The 18,362-nt window shown below is 44.1% G+C and overlaps 2 protein-coding genes across 9 annotated transcripts in view; both read left to right on the top strand.

The window, feature by feature from the left end:
* Positions 1-18,362, top strand: part of Kif20a (kinesin family member 20A) — a 464,558-nt gene that overhangs the window by 57,233 nt on the left and 388,963 nt on the right. The window lies entirely within an intron of this gene.
* Positions 12,429-18,362, top strand: part of Apc (APC regulator of Wnt signaling pathway) — an 86,419-nt gene continuing 80,485 nt past the window's right edge. For 4 of the 8 annotated variants that reach the window (XM_075969009.1, XM_075969007.1, XM_075969002.1 and 1 more), the window contains exon 1: positions 12,429-12,737. In XM_075969009.1, the coding sequence (XP_075825124.1) occupies positions 12,573-12,737 (165 nt within the window). In that variant the 5' untranslated portion in view covers positions 12,429-12,572. The remainder of the gene's footprint in view (positions 12,738-18,362) is intronic. The other 4 variants (XM_075969011.1, XM_075969008.1, XM_075969003.1 and 1 more) reach the window with 1 other exon arrangement.

The following is an 18,362-nucleotide window of genomic DNA, read 5'->3' as shown; positions in this document are numbered from 1 at the left end:
TTGGAGACTCTTGTGTCTGTCCTTTGGGCTGCCCGCCCTAGAACCTGAGCCGCAGTCACTGTGTCCCAAGACAAGATTTGGAACATTTGTTGATACTCATAGGGTGAATACTCCAGTTCCAAAGTACCGGTGTGGCATCACTGAGCATAGATATGGAAAGCTGTGCCCCGGCATACCATGCAGACACAGCAGCTGGAAGAGCGGCAGGAGTGTGGGACTCGAAAACGCAGTAAACTGATCTAAAAGCGATGGCTCGAGTAATCACTAGCTTTGTTTTCAATATAATTATTGCATTATAATTTTATGCCATTTAATCTTTAATAATGGCTGGCTTTATTAGCCAGCTCATAAAACCTCTAAAATTTCACAACCAGCTCTCCTCTTCAAGTCAGCTCCAGCCTCCTGAAGATCCTGATGCAACTGTGAGGATCCCTTCCTCATCCAAATTCTAGGGCAGCAGTGGCACCGTGAAGGGAGAGGAGCGGTTGCCTCCCTGGACCTCACTAGTCCCAGGCTGCGCTGGGCTGCCTTAGTCTTATGGATATTCATCCCCTGAAATACTCAGACTGCTGTTAGTTATCAGTGTCATTAGTCAAACCGTGAGCTGTGTGGGGACACGCATATGGCTTTCAGTGAAATCAATAGTCTCCTTTTCTTTGTTAAGTCTCACTCATTAATTTAATCTTACATTTAGAAAGTAAGCATTTAGAACAAACTCAGACACTCCCTAGGAAAAAGGGTTCTATTTTGGAAGTTTGTTGTCCTTGTGTTGTTTTTGTTTTTTGAGACAGAGTTTCATATAGCTAATTCGCCTTAGACCTTGCTAAGGGTCGAAGGAACTAACCAAGGATGGCCTTGATTTTTTTTCTTAAATAAATCTTGTATTTTTAAGCATTATTTATTTATTTATTTATTTATTTAGTGGGGGTGTGTGTGTGAGTGCATGTGTCCTGGTGCCCTTGAGGAAGTCAAAGGCCTGTTTGGAGCAGTTGGCTCTCTTCCTCCACCATGTGGGTCCTAGAGATCCAACTGAGGACTTCAGGCTGGGTGGCAACTGCCTTTATCCACTGAGTCATCTTGCCAGCCCTCTAGCTCTTTTTTTTTTAAACAGATTTATTGTTGATGAAGAAATTGTGGTGGTGGGGGGTGGTGGCGCACACCTTTAATCCCAGCACTTAAGAGGCAGAGGCAGGCGGATCTCTGTGAGTTCGAGGCCAGAGCCTGATCTACAGAGCAAGTTCCAGGATAGCCAGGGCTACACAGAGAAACCCTGGAGAGGGAGAGAGAGAGAGAGAGAGAGAGAGAGAGAGAGAGAGAGAGAGAGAGAGAGAGAAATTGTTATTCTGAGCTGTCACTTGTGTTAAAAGTAAATCTGGAAAATATTCATCAAAATGTTAGCAATTATCATAGATGATGAGGCTGTTGTTTTCCTGGTGATTTTCTATGTTTCTGGCTTTTGTTTTCAATAAATACATTACACTGGTAACATAAAATGAGACAAATTTTTAGAAACTTAATAATCAAATTGTGCTGGTGTTGTCTCTTTAAAGGCTAGAAGGACTAAATAGCATTTTCAATAAAAGCCAAGGGAAATAAACATCACTGTGCTGAGTTTCATTTAAAAGCCAGATACCCAGGAATTGGATACGGCTGATTGTCAATTTCTGTCCAGATGGAGTGTTTTCCTTTCTTCTGTCATTAGATGGAAAAGCACAGCCTCTCCGGCTGCTTCCTTGCATCCAGTTGACTCGGTTGGAAAACATTCAGAGTAGGTGAAGTGCCGGAGAAGGGTGGAATACGGGATAGTGAGCGGGAAGTTGATGTGCACGGGCGCAGCTTAGGTCATCCCCTGGCAGGGTCGTGTGTGAGTGTACACATGTGCGTGTGTGTACAAATGTGCGTGAGTGTGTGCACGCATGTTCGTGAGTGTGTGCACACGCATGTGCATGCACAAAGAGAAACAATAAAACCATTAATGGTTTCATGATGAAAGACCGCAAGTCTGTTCTATGCCCGCCCCAGCTGGGAATGGAATTCAGATCCTCCTGTACTAATAATAATCGATTGCTGTGTAACATTTTGCCAAGACGTAGCCGCTTACAAGAAATGTGTATTATTTTATAGGTCCCATGGAATGCGAGCCGGTTTTTGCTGGATGTGTCTGTCTCAAGGTCTGTCATGAAGCTGCCAGCAGGAACTATGTAGGCATCAGAAGGTTTGACTGGGAAAAATATACATCCATGCCCCTTACGTTTCAGAATAATCTTTAGAATACAGAGCAAACTTAGAAGATTGTCTTAATAAAAGGTGCCCCCGTTTGCTTCTCTGTTGCTGGGACAAAACCATTACCCAAAGCAACTTGGGGAACTAGGGATTTATTTGACTTGTAAGTTCTAGTCCATCATTGAGAGTGCTGGGCCAAGGACTGGAGGTGGGGGACTGAAGCAGAGACCCCCTCAGAACACAGCTTCCCTGCTCACTCCCCATGGCTTTCTCAGCTTGCTCTCTTACCCCTCTTGCCCAGGGGCGGCTGGCACTGCCCACATCAATCATCAATTTAAGAGAAAAAAAAACATAGCCTATAGACAGGCCCACCGACCAGTCGAATGGGGGCAATCACTCAGCTGAGGTTCCCTCTTTCCAGGCAACTCCAGTTTATGTCAACTGACAAGAAGCTAACCAGCACAGACGGGCTGGGGGCATGGTTCATGTTAACCGATTGCTCAGGTGGGCATGCCGGGTAAGGAATCCTGTGAGGTGTGACAAGTTCCCTCTGGTGAGGTGGAGGGGATGCCATCACAAACATGGAGATGGTGGCCGAGGATCAGGATGCCTGAGGCTGCTTTTCCAGACCAATCAACTGTTTTTTCCCTCTGATTTTTTGAGCCAGAGTTTCTCTCTGTTTCTGGCTATCCTGGAACTCGCTTTGTAGACCAGGCTGGCCTCGGACTCACAGGGATCCATCTGCCTCTGCCTCTGGAAAGCTGGTATTAAAGGCGTGCGCCATCACCTGACCAGACCAATCAGTTTCAGAGGCAGATCCAGGTTGTGTTCGGAACTGAAGTACGCTGACTTGGCTCGTTCATCACCTTGTCTTCGTTTGTCAAAACCTCTTATTAACTGATAGGACATGCTCTCATTCTCAATCGCTATAGATTTATTTCCCTTTATGTACTCTTACTGTTCAGGAAGGAGATCCAGATTTTATTATGAAAAAATGTTGGATCTTATCAAATTCCTTTTTTGCATTAATTGATAATGATGCTATGTGAATTGTCTTTTTTAGCCTGTTGATATGTAATATAATTATATTGATTGATTCACATATAGCTAGGATAGATAGTAGCTATTTGGTCATATTATATATTTTTAAAATCCTTTTTACTTGACCTGCTAGCACTTTGTTGAGAATTTCTGCCTCTAAGTTCCCGAGAGATGTTGGCCTCTAGTAGTCTTTCTTGTACTCTGCATGGTTTTGGTGTCAGAGTAACACTGGCCTCCCGAAGTGAGCAGAGAAGTATTTCTTCCTTTTCAGTTTCTGGAAGAGACTGCAGAAAGTTAGTAAAAATCCTGTAAATGTTGCTGGAGTTCTCCAGTTGAAACCATCCATGTCTTCTTCCAGGCTTTCAACGACGAGTTCAGTTCCTTAATAAATGTAGGGCTATCCTGTTTCGTCTCGTTGAGTCTCAGTAGTTTGTGGTTTGTATAGATTGGCCCATTTTCTTCTAAAGCTGTCGGATTTCCAAGTGTGGCTGTGTCTGCAGCGTCCTTTCTTCCTTTAGTGGCTGCAGAGCTGCGGCGAGAGTCTGTTCTGTGACTGGCCTTGGTGATTTGGTCTTTTCCTCTTTGTTTCGTCAGGCTTGGGAGAGGTGTACTAGGCAGGCTTTTGTGGCACTGATTTTCCTTGTAATTTTTCCTTTCAATTTCACCGATCTGCTCCTGTCTCAATCACTTGTTTATGCTTGCGTTGGGGTTCTTTGTTCTTTTTGTTTTGTTTCGTTCTGTTTCATTCTCTAGATCCTGAAGACAGGGGAGTACAGATGATTATCTTGAGATTTTCTCTCATCTCTTCTTTTCTTTTTTAGACATTTCTACATTGACTTATTTGTGTGCAAGGGCATGCATGCCACAGCAATGGAGGGTGAGGGAAAACTTGCAGGAATCAGTGCTCCCCTTCCGCCAGGTGGGTCCTGGGGTTCAAACTCAGATCATCAGGCTTGGCAACAGACACCTTTACCTGCTGAACCGTAGCGCCGGCTCTTTTCCTCTTCTCTAATGTAGTTGTTAGTGCTACACATTTCCCTCTAAGAGCAACATCTTAGCTTTGTCGCAAATTTTGATGCATTTTATTCGTATTTCACTTAATTTGTGTTTTTTTTTCCTCTGAGACTTCCTCTTTGACAATATTTTTTAGAAGTGTGTTGTTTAACTTCTACAGTTGAGGATTCTTCTTCTGTTGCATTTTCCTCACTAATTACTCGGTTACCTTGCTATCAGAAGGCATATCCGGCATGGTTTGCCTTGGAGCTCCTAAAATAGTCTATCAAGATAAAATGCATTCAGCTTTTCATTCTATAGGGAGTGCTGGGATTACACACGGTATGTGCACCAAATCAAGTGTTTTGTAAAGAGTGAGTCTGTATAGACCAGTGTCTGCCTCTTTATATATGTCTTGTGTTCACATCACAGTGATCTCTGGCTCAGTGCCTTTGGGTCTTCCTAGAAGCGGTTCCTCTGCCACAAGGGTCAGCAGTAAGATACTACCTACATTCTAATCCTGAGAGCTAGACTGTTGGCATCTTCCTGGAAGCGGTTCCTCCGCCACAAGATACTACACAGAGCAGTGACTGTGAGAAAACATTTTTTCCCAAGCTCAACTTCCCCATGGAGGACCTCAAAATCCCTACAGGCGCTCTAAGGATGCTCAGCACAAGAAGAACTGTGACAGGCAGTAAGTCACACTAAGAAGAGATAATGCTTTTCACCAATTGTGATTCAGATAGGTTACCTTTATAGACTCTTCCAGGTTTCCCAAAGATCTATGAACAGATCACTAAGATACTTTCCATCAACTTAGGGCCTATGAGAATGATGTTGCACAACATTTAACATTCCTTAGTTTCACCAGCTGACCAGAGGAGAGGGAGGTGCATGTTTGTAAACATTCGTGCGTAGTTCCTCCTTTTGAAGAAGCAGCTTCTGGGATGGTTTTAAAACCTCACTGTTCAAATTTCCTAGCACACACAAAAGCAGCAAGAGCAATACGAATCGCTGTGTTCTTCATTTAGCTTCTAAAATTATTAATTTTGTTGCTTTTGGTTGGATGCTTTTAATACACACACACACACACACACACACAGAGAGAGAGAGAGAGAGAGAGAGAGAGAGAGAGAGAGAGAGAGAGAGAGAAGAATGGGGGGGTGACCAAATCTCATTTATGCCCTTATATATATATATATCTAATGAAAAAAGGCATGAGCCCTGCAAACAACAATATTATTTTAACCAGAGGAGAATTAAAGGCTTAAAAACAGATGTTGCCTTCAGATATGGATAGCCATCAGTAAATTCACATAAGAAATGGGCTACTTAAAAAATAAAGACACATTCTAACTTATCCAAACTGAGACAGAATAAAGATACCGAAAATATACATTGTCTGGATTTTTATCCTAGAGTTTTGATGTGGGGTGTCCTTCTGTATACATGTTGCTTTTTATTGGTTGATGAATAAAGATGTTTCTGCCAGTGACATAGCAGAGTAAAGCCAGGGAGGAAATCTGAACAGAGAGAGAGTAGGTGGAGTCGAGGAGACTCATGTAGCCACTGAAGGAATAAGATACCAGCACATTACCAGTAAGCCACAGCTTTGTGGTGATACATACAGTAATAGAAATTTAAGATGTAAGAACTAGCTAGGAATACGCCTAAGCCATTGGCCAAACAGTGTCATAATTAATATCGCTTCTGTGTGATAATTTGGCTCTGGGTGTCCTGGAAACAAAATCACAGTCTCCATTTACAGAGTTACTCTTGGTTTCGGTGAAATCTTCTAGCTTCTTTTCTGTTTATTGGTTCTCTAACCATATGCTCAGATTTCTTCATATTTAGTTAACATTTTTGAATGTTTATTAAATATAATAGTTAATTTTCTATAGCAACTTAACTAGGCTTTGGCATGCCTGCAGCATTAGTAAACCTTTTCTTTTTCCAGTTTTGTCTATAGCAGCGTCTCCTGAAGAGAATGAAGTTCTGCTCACCACTGCAGGTATGTTCCTGCGCCAGTCCTTGAACACAGCTGCCCCTGTTTGGAGTTTTCAGATTCAAACCAGGACTTATATTCATGAGACACTCAACTCACAGACCTTCGGACTCACTGCATTATATCACTGGCTTCCCTTCTGGCTTGCAGAACACAAACTATGAGACTTCCTGAGCCTCCATAGGCCAGTCCTCTAACACACACACACACACACACACACACACACACACACACACACACTGCTTCCATTTCTCAAGAGACTGTTGAATATACCAGGAACTAGACACTTTCACATCCACTGCGTCATGGGATCTTTGAAACAAGCCTGAGGTGGACGGTATCATCCCTGTTTTTGAAGGTGACAAGAGAGGTTCAGAAGGGTAGCTTGGCCAAGGCTGCAGAGAGAAGACATAGCTACAGCCAAGGACTTCTGGCTCAGTTCAAACATTCTCTTCATCACTAACATTTGCACAGCTCTCTTAAATCTCAAAGTACTTTCCCAGTTTACAAGATAGATAAAATTAATGGTAAAAGTCTTTAATCTCCAATCGAATATAGTTTTATCTTCCATCTGCAAAACTCTACCTTAAGTTTCTTCCTCTGTTTAGGAAATTGTCCTTCTCATAAAGTGGAGCCCATCTCTTGCTATTGGATCAGCTTAAACTGTTATGAAATATGGTAGCCACTCAGCACACATGACCTCTAAGCATGTGAAAGGGGCTAGTGTCCATGTCGAAAGGATATTTGGACATATTGAGTTAAATGAAATATGTTGTTAGGTGGCTAGAGAAACACTCCTGCAGTTAAGGGCTTATAATGTTCTTGCAGAGTTCACAGCGCCCACGCTGGGCAGCAGACAGCCATATGTACCTCCTCCAGCTCCAGGGGATCCAATGATCTCTTTCAATCTCCATGAGCACCGCACTTACGTGCCCAGCCCCTTCTCGTATGCACACAATTAAGATCTTTAAAGTATATGGTTACAATTTCACCTGTTATTTTTAAATATATTTTTATTAATTCTTTGAGAATTTTACACATGCATCCAATGTATTTTGATCATATTTACCCCTCAACTCCTCCCCCTAACTCTTCAGATCTATTCCCAAACCCCTCCAAACTTGGTGTCTTTTTGCTTTTTTAAAAGTAACACATCAAGTCCAATTTGTGCTGCCTTTATGCTCGCGGAGATGAGGCCATCCACTGGAGCCTAGTTGCCCCACTGGGGGCCACACTCTAAAAGAAAAATGACGCCCTTCTGAAGAAGCCATCAGCTGTCAACAGTCCCCACCTGTGGTCAGGGCTCATAGCTCCTCCCCGCTCCATGCTGGACCATTGACTGGGTGGCGCTTGTGCAGGTAATTACAGCCACTGTGAGCTCAGGAGTGCAGCCGCCCTGTGATGTCCAGAACACGCTGTTTTACTCTAGTCCCCCCAACTGGCTCTTACAGTTTTTTTACTCCCCCCTTCCAGTGTTCCCCAAGCCTTGGCTTGAGGGTTCACTTGTAATTTTTTTTTAAGAAAGCCCTTTTTTAATGCAGCTCTTAAAAAAATCTAAAACTAAATATGTAGCTTACATTATATTTCTGTTATTTTTGTTTTATGCTTTGTTTTTCGAGGCAGGGTTTCTCTGTGTAACAGACCTCGTTTGGAACTAGCTCTTGCAGACCAGGCTGGCCTTGAACTTGAACTCACAAAAATCTGCCTGCCTCTGCCTCCCAAGATTAAAGGTGTCCGCCACCACCGCCCGACAGCTTACATTAGACGTCTGTTGGACGGCATGAATGACACGGCTGAGATGTGACTGAATTGTGTCGATCACTTGTCCGCATTGTGGCTGAAAGCTGGTGCTAGGAGACAAGGTGACCTTCTGTTCCATTCCACCGGGAGTAGCAACAGTGATCATTGCTGGGTCATGTTTCAGGGCCTTAATCGACCAGGAACAGCATTTAATGTCTAAGTCATGAGGTAGCACAGCCTCAGTTTATGTTTCGACATCCAACAGTGGCTGCATAGAGTTTTCAGGGACCCGTCGTGAGCATTGTTATGATTGTTGCACATGAACATCCTATAGGCCCCCAAGACCCGACTAAGGAACTCTTTTCCCGTAAAGGCTCTTTCTGAAGCTCCCTTCTCTGCCCTAGTTCACAGGCTTTTTCTTCCTTTCCTCAACAATGGCAAGACACAAGCCACACAATTGTCTTCTGCTTGTGAGAGTCTCACGGCGACATGCCACGTCTTCTCAGCCGCACTGTCTCCAGCGGTAAGAACTGTGTTCCCTGTGGTAAGAACCATGTGTTTCAGTTCATCCTTAGTATCTGTCAGACCCTCTTGGTGACATCACTGAACTAAGCACTTGTTATCACTACAGATCTCTAAAGCAGGCAGGGAAATAACCATTATCCTTGTTTGTAGATAATGAAACTACTACTTAGTGACTAGCACGCAGGTTTGCAGCTGGTTTGCTGTCAAGAGGGAGCAGAAGTCACACTGCCTACTCTCTGTTCTTTATTCTGGGCTCCGCCACACTGATAAGATGGTGTCTTAGTTAGGGTATTTATTGCCGTGAAGAGATACCAGGACTATGGCAACTCTTATTTAAAAAACCATTTAATTGGGGTGACTTGCTTACAATTCCAGGTGTTGAGTCCGTAATCATCATGACAGAAGGCATGACAGCGTTCAGGCAGATGTGGTGCTGGAGCTGAGAGTGCTACATCTTGTAGGCAACAGGAAGTTGACTGACAGTCACAATGAGGGGAGCTTGAGCAAAAGAGACCTCAAATTCCACCCCCACGGCGACATACTCCTCCAACAAGGCCACACTTCCTAATAGTGCCACTCCCTTTAGGGTCCATTTTCTTTCAAACCACCACAAGATGGTGTGTTAATTTCCTAGGGCTACCATAATATCACAGGTTGGGCAGCACAAAACAGTGTATGTACTCATGGTTCCAATAAATGGACATCAAAAATTGAGGTGTCAACAAAGCATGCTTCCTCTGAAACCTAGAGGCAAGCAAAGCCTTGGCCACCTTATCTGAGCTGATGGCTTGCCAATGACATCTGACTTTCCTTGTCTTGCTCACCTCAGGAGGTGATGGCTTGCCCATGGCATCTGGCTTCCCTTGTCTCGCTCACCTCAGGAGGTGATGGCTTGCCCATGGCTCACCTCAGGAGGTGATGGCTTGCCCATGGCATCTGGCTTTGCTTGCCTTCCTGCTGCACTTCTCCAGCCTCCATCCTTGTCCTCGCCTGACTCTGTCTGTCTGAACATAAGCATTTTCTTATACAGACAACACTTGCTATGTTACTGCTCCCATTGCAGTGAGACCCAGTTTTAACTTAGCTGTATTTCTAATGATCCTGCTTTCAATCATGGTCATGCTCTGGTGGTTAGCTGAACCTGTCTGGGGTGAGCACAGGTCAACTCATAACAGAGGGTCAACGTAAGGAAATGTTGTCATGGGTCCATGATTGGCTCCAAGGATTACACTATAGTCAGAAAGAAAGTAGAGGTGAACCTTGTTTATTTATTTTACATTCCAGCTGCAGTTTTCCATCCCTCCTCTCCTCCCAGTCTCTCCCCCACCACACCCTTTTTTCCCACCCCCTAATCCATTCCTCTAGAGGTATTAAACAGTCTCATCTACTACTTGGTTTCTACATGGATTGGCAGAGCTCAGTTGATCAGCATATAACATCATTAATTTAGTGTACCTCTTACCTCATATAAGAACTGAATGGTCCCCACAAATAAGATGACAGCCCTAACCCCAACAAGCAGATCTCTCCAGCCATCCCAAACAATGATATAATTGTGAGAAATTAATAGAGAAAGAGGTTGTTACTGTGATCCTGTAACTCTTGCAGAAGATTGCCTTGGGATCTAAGAATTGGGAGACTAGATGGAGGAGGAGCCAGTCGAACACACTAAAGAAGTCTAAGAAGTGTAACTTGCACTTAGGATCTGATCCAGTCTTCAGGCATGTCTTAACATACACTGAAAAAAATGTTTTTAATAAAAATACAAAGATGAAAATATGAAACTGGTAAAGTGAGTTCCGCTCTAGCTAAGAGGAAGGACTGGCAGCAGTCTGCAGTCAGGACCTCAGTGGGAAAGCACAGGAAGGGCGGCAGCTGCTCAGGTATCTGATGAAAGCTAAGGACAGAGGCAGGTCCAAATAAGCTGTTTCTAGATCTGTTTCCCTTCAAAGGCAAGGGCATGCCTGGGCTTTGGGTCAAGACTGTCTCCAAAAGTTTTCTTGGTCCAGTGACTTAATCTCTTTGTATCTGCCCACGTTCAAAGTGAGAATGGCTACCTAGATGGGCTGTGGTAAAGAGTGAGGATCTGCCACAGTACCACAGACATACAATATACATCACATTTACTTAAATCTTTCCTTTGTCCACCCCTACAAATACATTCAATATAATTTCTACCTACTCCTCCATCCACCCTGACAAATATAAAAGGTGATTTACATTTAATTTTAAAACCCAGTAGGTGAAAAACAATATAACACAATTAGTTAGATTCAAATTCCCACATTCATTAATTCAACATTTACTGAGTAACCACCCTTGCCAGTCATGGTGTTAAAAACAAAACATTTTCCCTTTTAGCGAGCTCACTGTTCAGCGAGGAGATGGCAAGTAAACAATAAATATATAATTTAAAGACATAGCCAGACCCTGTGGCACATGTCTGTAATCCTAGCACTTGGGAAGTAGAAGGAAGATGATCACAGTGTATCTGAGGGCAGAGTGGATATGTGAGGTGCTTTCTCAAAAATAAAATAAAAACCGAAGGGCCAATTATGGTGGCATGTACCTATAATACTGAGGAAGCTAAGGCAGGATGATGACCAGTTCAAGGTCAACCAGGGTTACAGTGATGTCGTGTCTCAAAACAAACAAAGGGGATGTTTTGCAAAAACATCCTTCGTGCCAAAGAAGAAATGACAAGGTGCAATGCTGATGGGTAGGAAGGCAGATTTAGTTAGTAAACATGACCCAGTGGCCTTTCTGAGGTGGCAATTAAACCCCAAACCTTGAAGGACAACAAGAAGTCAGACTTGTGAAAGGCAGGTGGAAGTTCTTGCAGATGGTCAAATCCACATATCCGAAGGCAGCCAGGCGCTAAAAGTGTTTGGCGTTGTTGTATTTGGGAGGTTCACAGATTAGAGAGACCATTCTGCCTAAATCCTGCTTCCGACCGTCGCCTGGAGGCCCTGAATATTGCCTCCTCACCCCTTCCTCCACTGTCACCGCTCTCTAGTTTTTCTGCCCCCCCCCTTCCCTCACAAACTCATTCCACCTGAAGCCCGTTTTTCTGTCCCCCTGGAAGGCTCTGTCCCAGGATCTTCTCAAGGCATCTGTCAGTCAGTCTTAGGGCCATGTCACCTGTGGTAAGAGATTGTTCAACACTGTCCCACAGTGTTCATTCTGTTTCCTGGTTTGCTCTTTTCCTATTCCTTACCACTACCGGTTTTTGCCTATTCCTTCACAGTAGAGTGTGAATTCCACGAGTTTATATTCTGCATTGCTGTAACCCTAGAGCCAGGATCAGTTTCTATAAGTGACAGATACCCAAAGTGTTTTCTTTTTAAACACCCCAAGAAAATTATGATGGACAGGTAACTCAAGGTAAAGAGCTGATTGTTGTTTGAGACAAACTGAAAGGGAGTCCAGAATAAGTAGGTTTGGAACTAAAACGGGCGAGGAAGGCTGGAGGGGCACCTACAGAAGAAAAACTGGTTTTGTCTTCTCCATTGGGAAAGGGACTGACTCCCTTAGCGCTAGAATTCATTTTCAAATTTTCTATCATCAGTACCTAGCCCAGGACCTGGCATTTGGTGAATGCTTGATAGGAACAGATGCTCACAGATAACAGTAGCGTGCGCACAAAAAGTCTACTAATTCGTGGTTTCAGCTTTGCTGGAAAAGGTGAGCAGGTTGGAGACTCAGGATTCCCGGTGCAGAAAACAGAAGGGACTAACCAAACCGCAGACAGGGCACCGGCCGCTGCGGCTGCGCAGTCCAGTCCCTCGGCCCCGAACAGCCGGACGCCCGCCCGCCGCGCCCACCGCGCGTGCGCACTGCACGCTTCCCGCCTCCAGCAAGATGGCGAAGGCCCTGTCCTGAGTGGGCGGAGTGTGGCTGCCGGAAACCCGGCTGCCGCCTTCGGGGAGCTTCGGGCTAAGGCCCGGGAGCAGCGGACGGAGGCTGGCGCGATGCTGTTCCCGGGAAGCGCGGTCGGCTGCCGCTGAGGAAGCTGGAGCGAGGAGTTGCCCTCCCAGCGCCCCCTATGTACGCCTCCTCGCGCTCGGGGCCGGTCGCCGCTTTGCCCGCCTCGGTACCGCCCGTGACTCTCGGGGCCCGGAGCTCCGGCGGCGGCCGGGACCGAGTCCCGCGGGAGGGGAGGCGCCCGGGCGGCGTCCGTGCTTGTGGCCGCGGAACGAGCGTCTGGCAGGTGAGTACGGCTGCGCACGCCGGCGACTCCCACCCCGGCGACGGCGCCGGAGCCCGGCGGCCCGGGGCCACCGCTCTCCTCCGGACTGCACGTTCCTGGCCTGCCCGTCTCCGGCCTTCTGCTGGCCGCGAGCTCGCAGGCTCCCCGGCTCGCCTTCCCACACCGTGGGCGAGGGTCACCGTGGGTGGGAGGGTGACTCCTGCCGCCCTCGCACCTTTTCCTGGCTTTGCAGGCAGCCTCGCCCCTGCTTAGCAGTTCTCCTTTGGCTCTAGGTGCGTGGGTCGTCCTGCCCCTTTCATTTGAGCCCAGCCAGCTTTCTTCCCTTGAAAACTTTTGAGCTCCGGGAAGATTATCTGAGCCTAGTTTGTGGAGTTACCGAGGAAAGCGTTGCTTGTTGTGCAGAGGCCGGTGGGATCCGTCCCGCTTGAGAAGGGAACGAGTCCCGGTAGACTGGGATGGTTTAGGCATTTGACTCCTGCCTAGTGGAGCCTGCGATGGCAAAATGATTGTTCGCTTCTAAATCATCAATCTCTTTCGGCATAGTCAGTCTTTGGTCTCCAGATGGAGGCGAGTTTTGTGAAGCGTTCGGTTTTGTAGATCCATTGAAAGAATTGGGGAGTGTTCCGTTCCTTTAAAAAAAAAAAAAGACCTTAGACATGTTAGATAACACATAATGGCACAAGAAAGGAGAAGTGGTTTATACTTTCTTTTACACTTTCTTTAGTTATTAGCCCACAGTGAGCATTGAAGCTTTGGAATCCCCAGTGTGCAAACCCTTTGTTTTTGTTTTTTTTAGAAAGGGCTGCTCACATTTCTTGTATTCTCAGTTGTGACTAATGTTTTACAATACATATAGCACCTGATAGTAGCTGTAACGGGGGTTTGTGCCAATCTCGGCTACCCCTCAAGGGTAATCGCGATTACTGTACGCAAAATTGTCCCGATTAATTTAGGGATCTTGCCAAAGCTTGCAAGTGCAAACTGCCCCATCACAGTGGCGGTGGAGGAAGTTGTTGGGGTTTTTTTTTCTCCTCTGTCCCGTTCCTTGGATATGTCAAGAGCCCCAAAGTGGGATTAAAAATACTTAGACTTTGCCCTTCGAGGCTGCAGTACAGCGGGGCTTTGAATGCTAGTTCAGAAAACTGAGGCGTTAGCTCAGTGCTAGAATGCTTGACTCCGTGTTCATTCTCCAGGACTGTAAAAAAAAATGTAAAATTTCGCTATAGGATTGCCCACTTTAAAAGAAGAAATCTTTTTGAGTCTTCCCTCGTTTGTGAGTGGTAGCCCTCACTCTTCCCCGCTAAGACTGCATGTTCTTAGGTCTTGGCTGTCACCCCTACGCTTTCATTTCCATTTGAAGGAATAAGAAGGAAGCTGGGGCTTCTGAACTCCAGTGGCTGAGAAAAATCTCAGCTGTCTGAGGCATACTTCCTCGATTTCCCAGGTTCCCCTCCCCCATATTATCTCCCTATTTAATGCACATATTTCAGAGACAGAAATGTCTGTCTTTGCAAGAGCAACATCTCTCTTTATCTAGAACTGTCCGTTATTACTGTCTGGAGGCCTTCTTCAGTCGCTCCCTCTCCTATATACGTTTGTGTTTTCCGCTGAGCTGCCAGGTTCAACTCCAGGAGGCCATTCTGAATTACAAATTTTCCTTCAGAATTCTTTCATCCAAGGACTCTGATATAGTCAGATATATCCTTCAGTCTTGGTTTTGACTGGTGTTAAAACTGCTTAGCAGTGGGTGTGATCATATTACCACTTAGACTATTCTGTATCTATAAAGTAGGATGAAATCCTTACCGTGCATGGTGGATACAGAGGGAGTTACTATGTGTTAAATGTCCATCTGAGTGTTTGGCACATCCTCATCTTTCATTTCACTATGAAATTACCATGAAAGTCACAGTGCTGTAAGGCCATCAAGATGGGTCGGCAGGTAAAGGCGCTTGCTGTGGAACCTAACAACATGGTTGAAGGAAATAACCAACTCTTGCACGTTGTCTTCTGACCTACATCACACATAGACACACAATAAATAAATGTAGTTTTAAAAAATCCTTTTAAAAAAAATCAGGTAATACTAAGCACCAGATCTATTCTGTTTCATCTTCAGTTTGCATAGACAATTTGTAAATTATATAGTGCTCTGTAGTAATGAACGACCTGTTCTTGGCATTCTGTGCTGTCCTTCCTGGTTTCTTCGAATGTCCTGCCCTCGCTCGGCTTCATTTTTCTCTTACTCCTGCTATCAGCTAGGCTACAAATAGGATTCTCAAACAGAGGTAATGCATTTGCCTCTTGTAATTGGCAGATACGTCCTTAGAAATGGCATGAAGTGTGGTTTGTTTAGCGATCATATAGTCAGTGCTGAAACTCCATCTTTCCTCTCTTTTCTCAACATTGTCCTCCTGTTTGAGTTCTTTGCACAGACTTGCTTCTCGCCTAATAAGAAGATGACTAGATACAATGTTCGTGTATGATCTTCATTTACTATCAGAGGAAGGTAGAAGTCTTCTCTTCTAGCCTTTCCCCAGAGTTCTCAGCTCTCCTGTGGTTGAACAAAACAGAAGGTCATGCTGCTAGGTCTGGAGCAGTATCTTTTTCTCTGGGGGTGGTAGTTAGGTAGGAGTGAATGCTGTATAAAAATAAGGACTGGAGCTCAACATGAGTGGGGTGTGTGAAATGGGTCCTAAAAGGGTTGCTAATATCCTCAAGGCTTTGTATGTTCTTTGGTGTGTTTTCTTGGTGGTCATGTACATTTTTCTTTTGATATAAACGATTTTGTCTGGCTATTTCTAATTTCTGGAGCTCCCCTTCCCACTTCCACTGTTCGCTGTGAATCCATCCCTAACTCAGATGTGCTGCCACAATCCACATGACAACAAACCAAATCAGTTTAGTCTGCATCCACCTACACCTTGTGCTGTGCTCCAGTGTGCTTGCATGTTTGTATTTTCTTCCTTCTAGTTTCTCCCTTGTAGCACACGCTCTCAGTCACCCAATATTGAGCCTTACAGTCATATTGGTTCTTTCTCCACTGCCCATGAGTTGTCAGATCTTAAACATATGTTAGTTAGGCTCCAAATTACAGAATACTTACTTGGTGTCTCACGTAAAACAGATGATCAGAATTAGAGGATTTCATGGCTAGTCAGTTGTGCTGCACAGTGAGGTTTCGGGGATCATCTCTATAATTGACAAGTCCTAGCGTGCTGCCTCAGTTGGGTTTTCTGTTGCTGTGAAGAGACACCACGACAACAGCAGCTCTTATAAAGGAAACATTTATAAGGGTGGCTTGCTTACAGTTCAGAGGTCCTGTCTGTGGTGGGGAGCATGGCCATGTGCAGACTTGGTGCTGGAGGAGTAGCTGAGAGTCCTACATGTTGCAGGCAACAGGGAATGGTCTGAGTATTTCACTGAACAAAGCTTGAACAAAAGAGATGTCAAAGCCCACCCCACAGTGACAGTCTTCTCCAGCAAGGCCACGCCTCTTAATAGCGCCATTCCCTTTGGGGGCCATTTTCTTCCAAACCACTACATGTACTAACTTTTGAACATACGCATATCGCATCATAATTATTCATGACTCTTTTTTTCTCAAGTACCATACCCACCAAAGGTAAGTATGCCCTCTTATCTCTTAATTAGGCAAGTAACCTTCCACAAGAGGTCTGTATCAATCGGGTGTCTACCTTAATTGTAATACTACTTGGAAAGCCAGTTATGGCATTTAAGTATAAGAAGAGGCTGAAGAGAAAGTGGCATTTGGTGTCAGTGACATATTTCTGCAGTGTTCTATGGAGAAGTAAGCTTTACAAAGAGAATTGCAAACTAACAGTAGGTAGCGTAAAGCGCTGTTTGCCAATGCACTGTCATAAACCATACATGGCTTTTTGCCAAACATTTTGATAACCATAAGTAGCTATCTAAAGTGGTTTCTTATATAAAATTTGTAAGATTTGAGTGGTAGATTAGAATATTGGATTCTTTTAAAGTTGGTATGATATTAAATGCATTTAAGCATACCTGGTGGAGCCTCTGTCTGAACCAGATATAAGCAATTATGAATCAGTTTGTGGTTCCTTTTCAGGGAAAGCATTTGGAAATTCAGGGAACATTTTTGGTTGTCACAGTAACTGTCAAGTCTCACTAGCAATTAGAGAGTAGAGGTCAGATACACTAAGTAGTCTGTGATGTTTGAAATGACCAGTCTCACAAAACAGTCATACTTTAAAGCGCCACTATATACACACTGAGATTAGCAAGTGTTTTGCCTTTTAGAAGAATTCACAATGATCTACTTATAGTCTTATATTATAAATGACAGGACAACAAATTCAAACTGATTTTCAAAAAGCAATGATTAGATCTTGTGTTAAATGTTAGCTCAGGCATCAGTCAATGGCTCCCATGAAAGGAAGGACTTGGCTCCATTGTTCTGATTTGCTCTGCTGTCTCGTTTCCCTTAATTCTGGTTTCATTCTTAGGCCTGCCTCAGGGTAGCAAATTACTGTAGCACTTTCAGACTTAATGTCCACATTTCACATACAAAATAAAACGAATCACTTTTAATAAAAAATATTTATTTATTTATTTATTTGTTATGTATACAATAGTCTATCTGTATGCCTGCAGGCCAGAAGAGGGCACTAGACCTTATTACAAATGGTTGTGAGCCACCATGTGGTTGCTGGGAATTGAACTCAGGACTTTGGCAGAGCAAGCAATGCTCTTAACCACTGAGCCATCTCTCCAGCCCCATGAATCACTTTTATATTCGATGTTGTATTTGTTTTGAGTATCACTGCTCCTGGCCTTCCCTAAGCACCTGTTCCCACAAAGTTTGTTAGTTTTTCTGTCTTGGTACAACTTTGCAGACTGTGTCTTCATTATGTATCATACTCTGTTTTTTCTCTCTCATGCTCTATTCTCCCTTAGTTATCTTTATGTTCTTAAATTCTGTCTAGATTATTTAATGGTTTAGTGGTTCGACCGTATATAGAATAATTTTATACTTAGCACAAAGATAGGTTGTGGGGAAAACAGAGAAACGGAAGGGCCCGCCTCTGTATTCCTTCAACAGCTTTTTTGAGCCCTAAAGTATGTGCATTATACATGCCACCAAGCATGTGTATGACGTTCTTGTAATTCATTCTTTGGCATCCAAGAAAGATTTGATTTTGGACCTTCCATGGATGACCAAGACTCTTAAATAAGTATGATAGTATTTGCATATAATCTGTACATCCTCCCAAATACTTTAAATCATCTTTAGATTGCTAATAATGCAAATTTAACATCCCTTGATACAAACAACTGAAATCTGAAAAGCTCTAAAATATTAATTTTTTTGAGCATCAACATGACAGGTAGAAAATTTCCACTTACAACCTCATCTGACAAGTCACAGGTTGGGAAAGGACTTGAGTTAACGAAGTATTGGTAAAAGTCACGAAAGGATCTACTGAAGTGAGATGGTCTGTGTTGTCCTTGTCAGGATTTCAAATCACTGTTACACTAACTTTGTAAAATAAATAGACCCTCATTTCTGCTCTGCACAGTTGGAATTATTTCTTCCTTGAATGTTTGTTTTAATCCAGCAGAGAAAGCATCAGGGCT

This window comes from Microtus pennsylvanicus, chromosome 4, assembly GCF_037038515.1.
Source record: "Microtus pennsylvanicus isolate mMicPen1 chromosome 4, mMicPen1.hap1, whole genome shotgun sequence".
In the NCBI taxonomy this organism is placed as follows: Eukaryota; Metazoa; Chordata; class Mammalia; order Rodentia; family Cricetidae; genus Microtus; species Microtus pennsylvanicus.
This window is presented reverse-complemented; position numbering and strand designations above follow the sequence as displayed.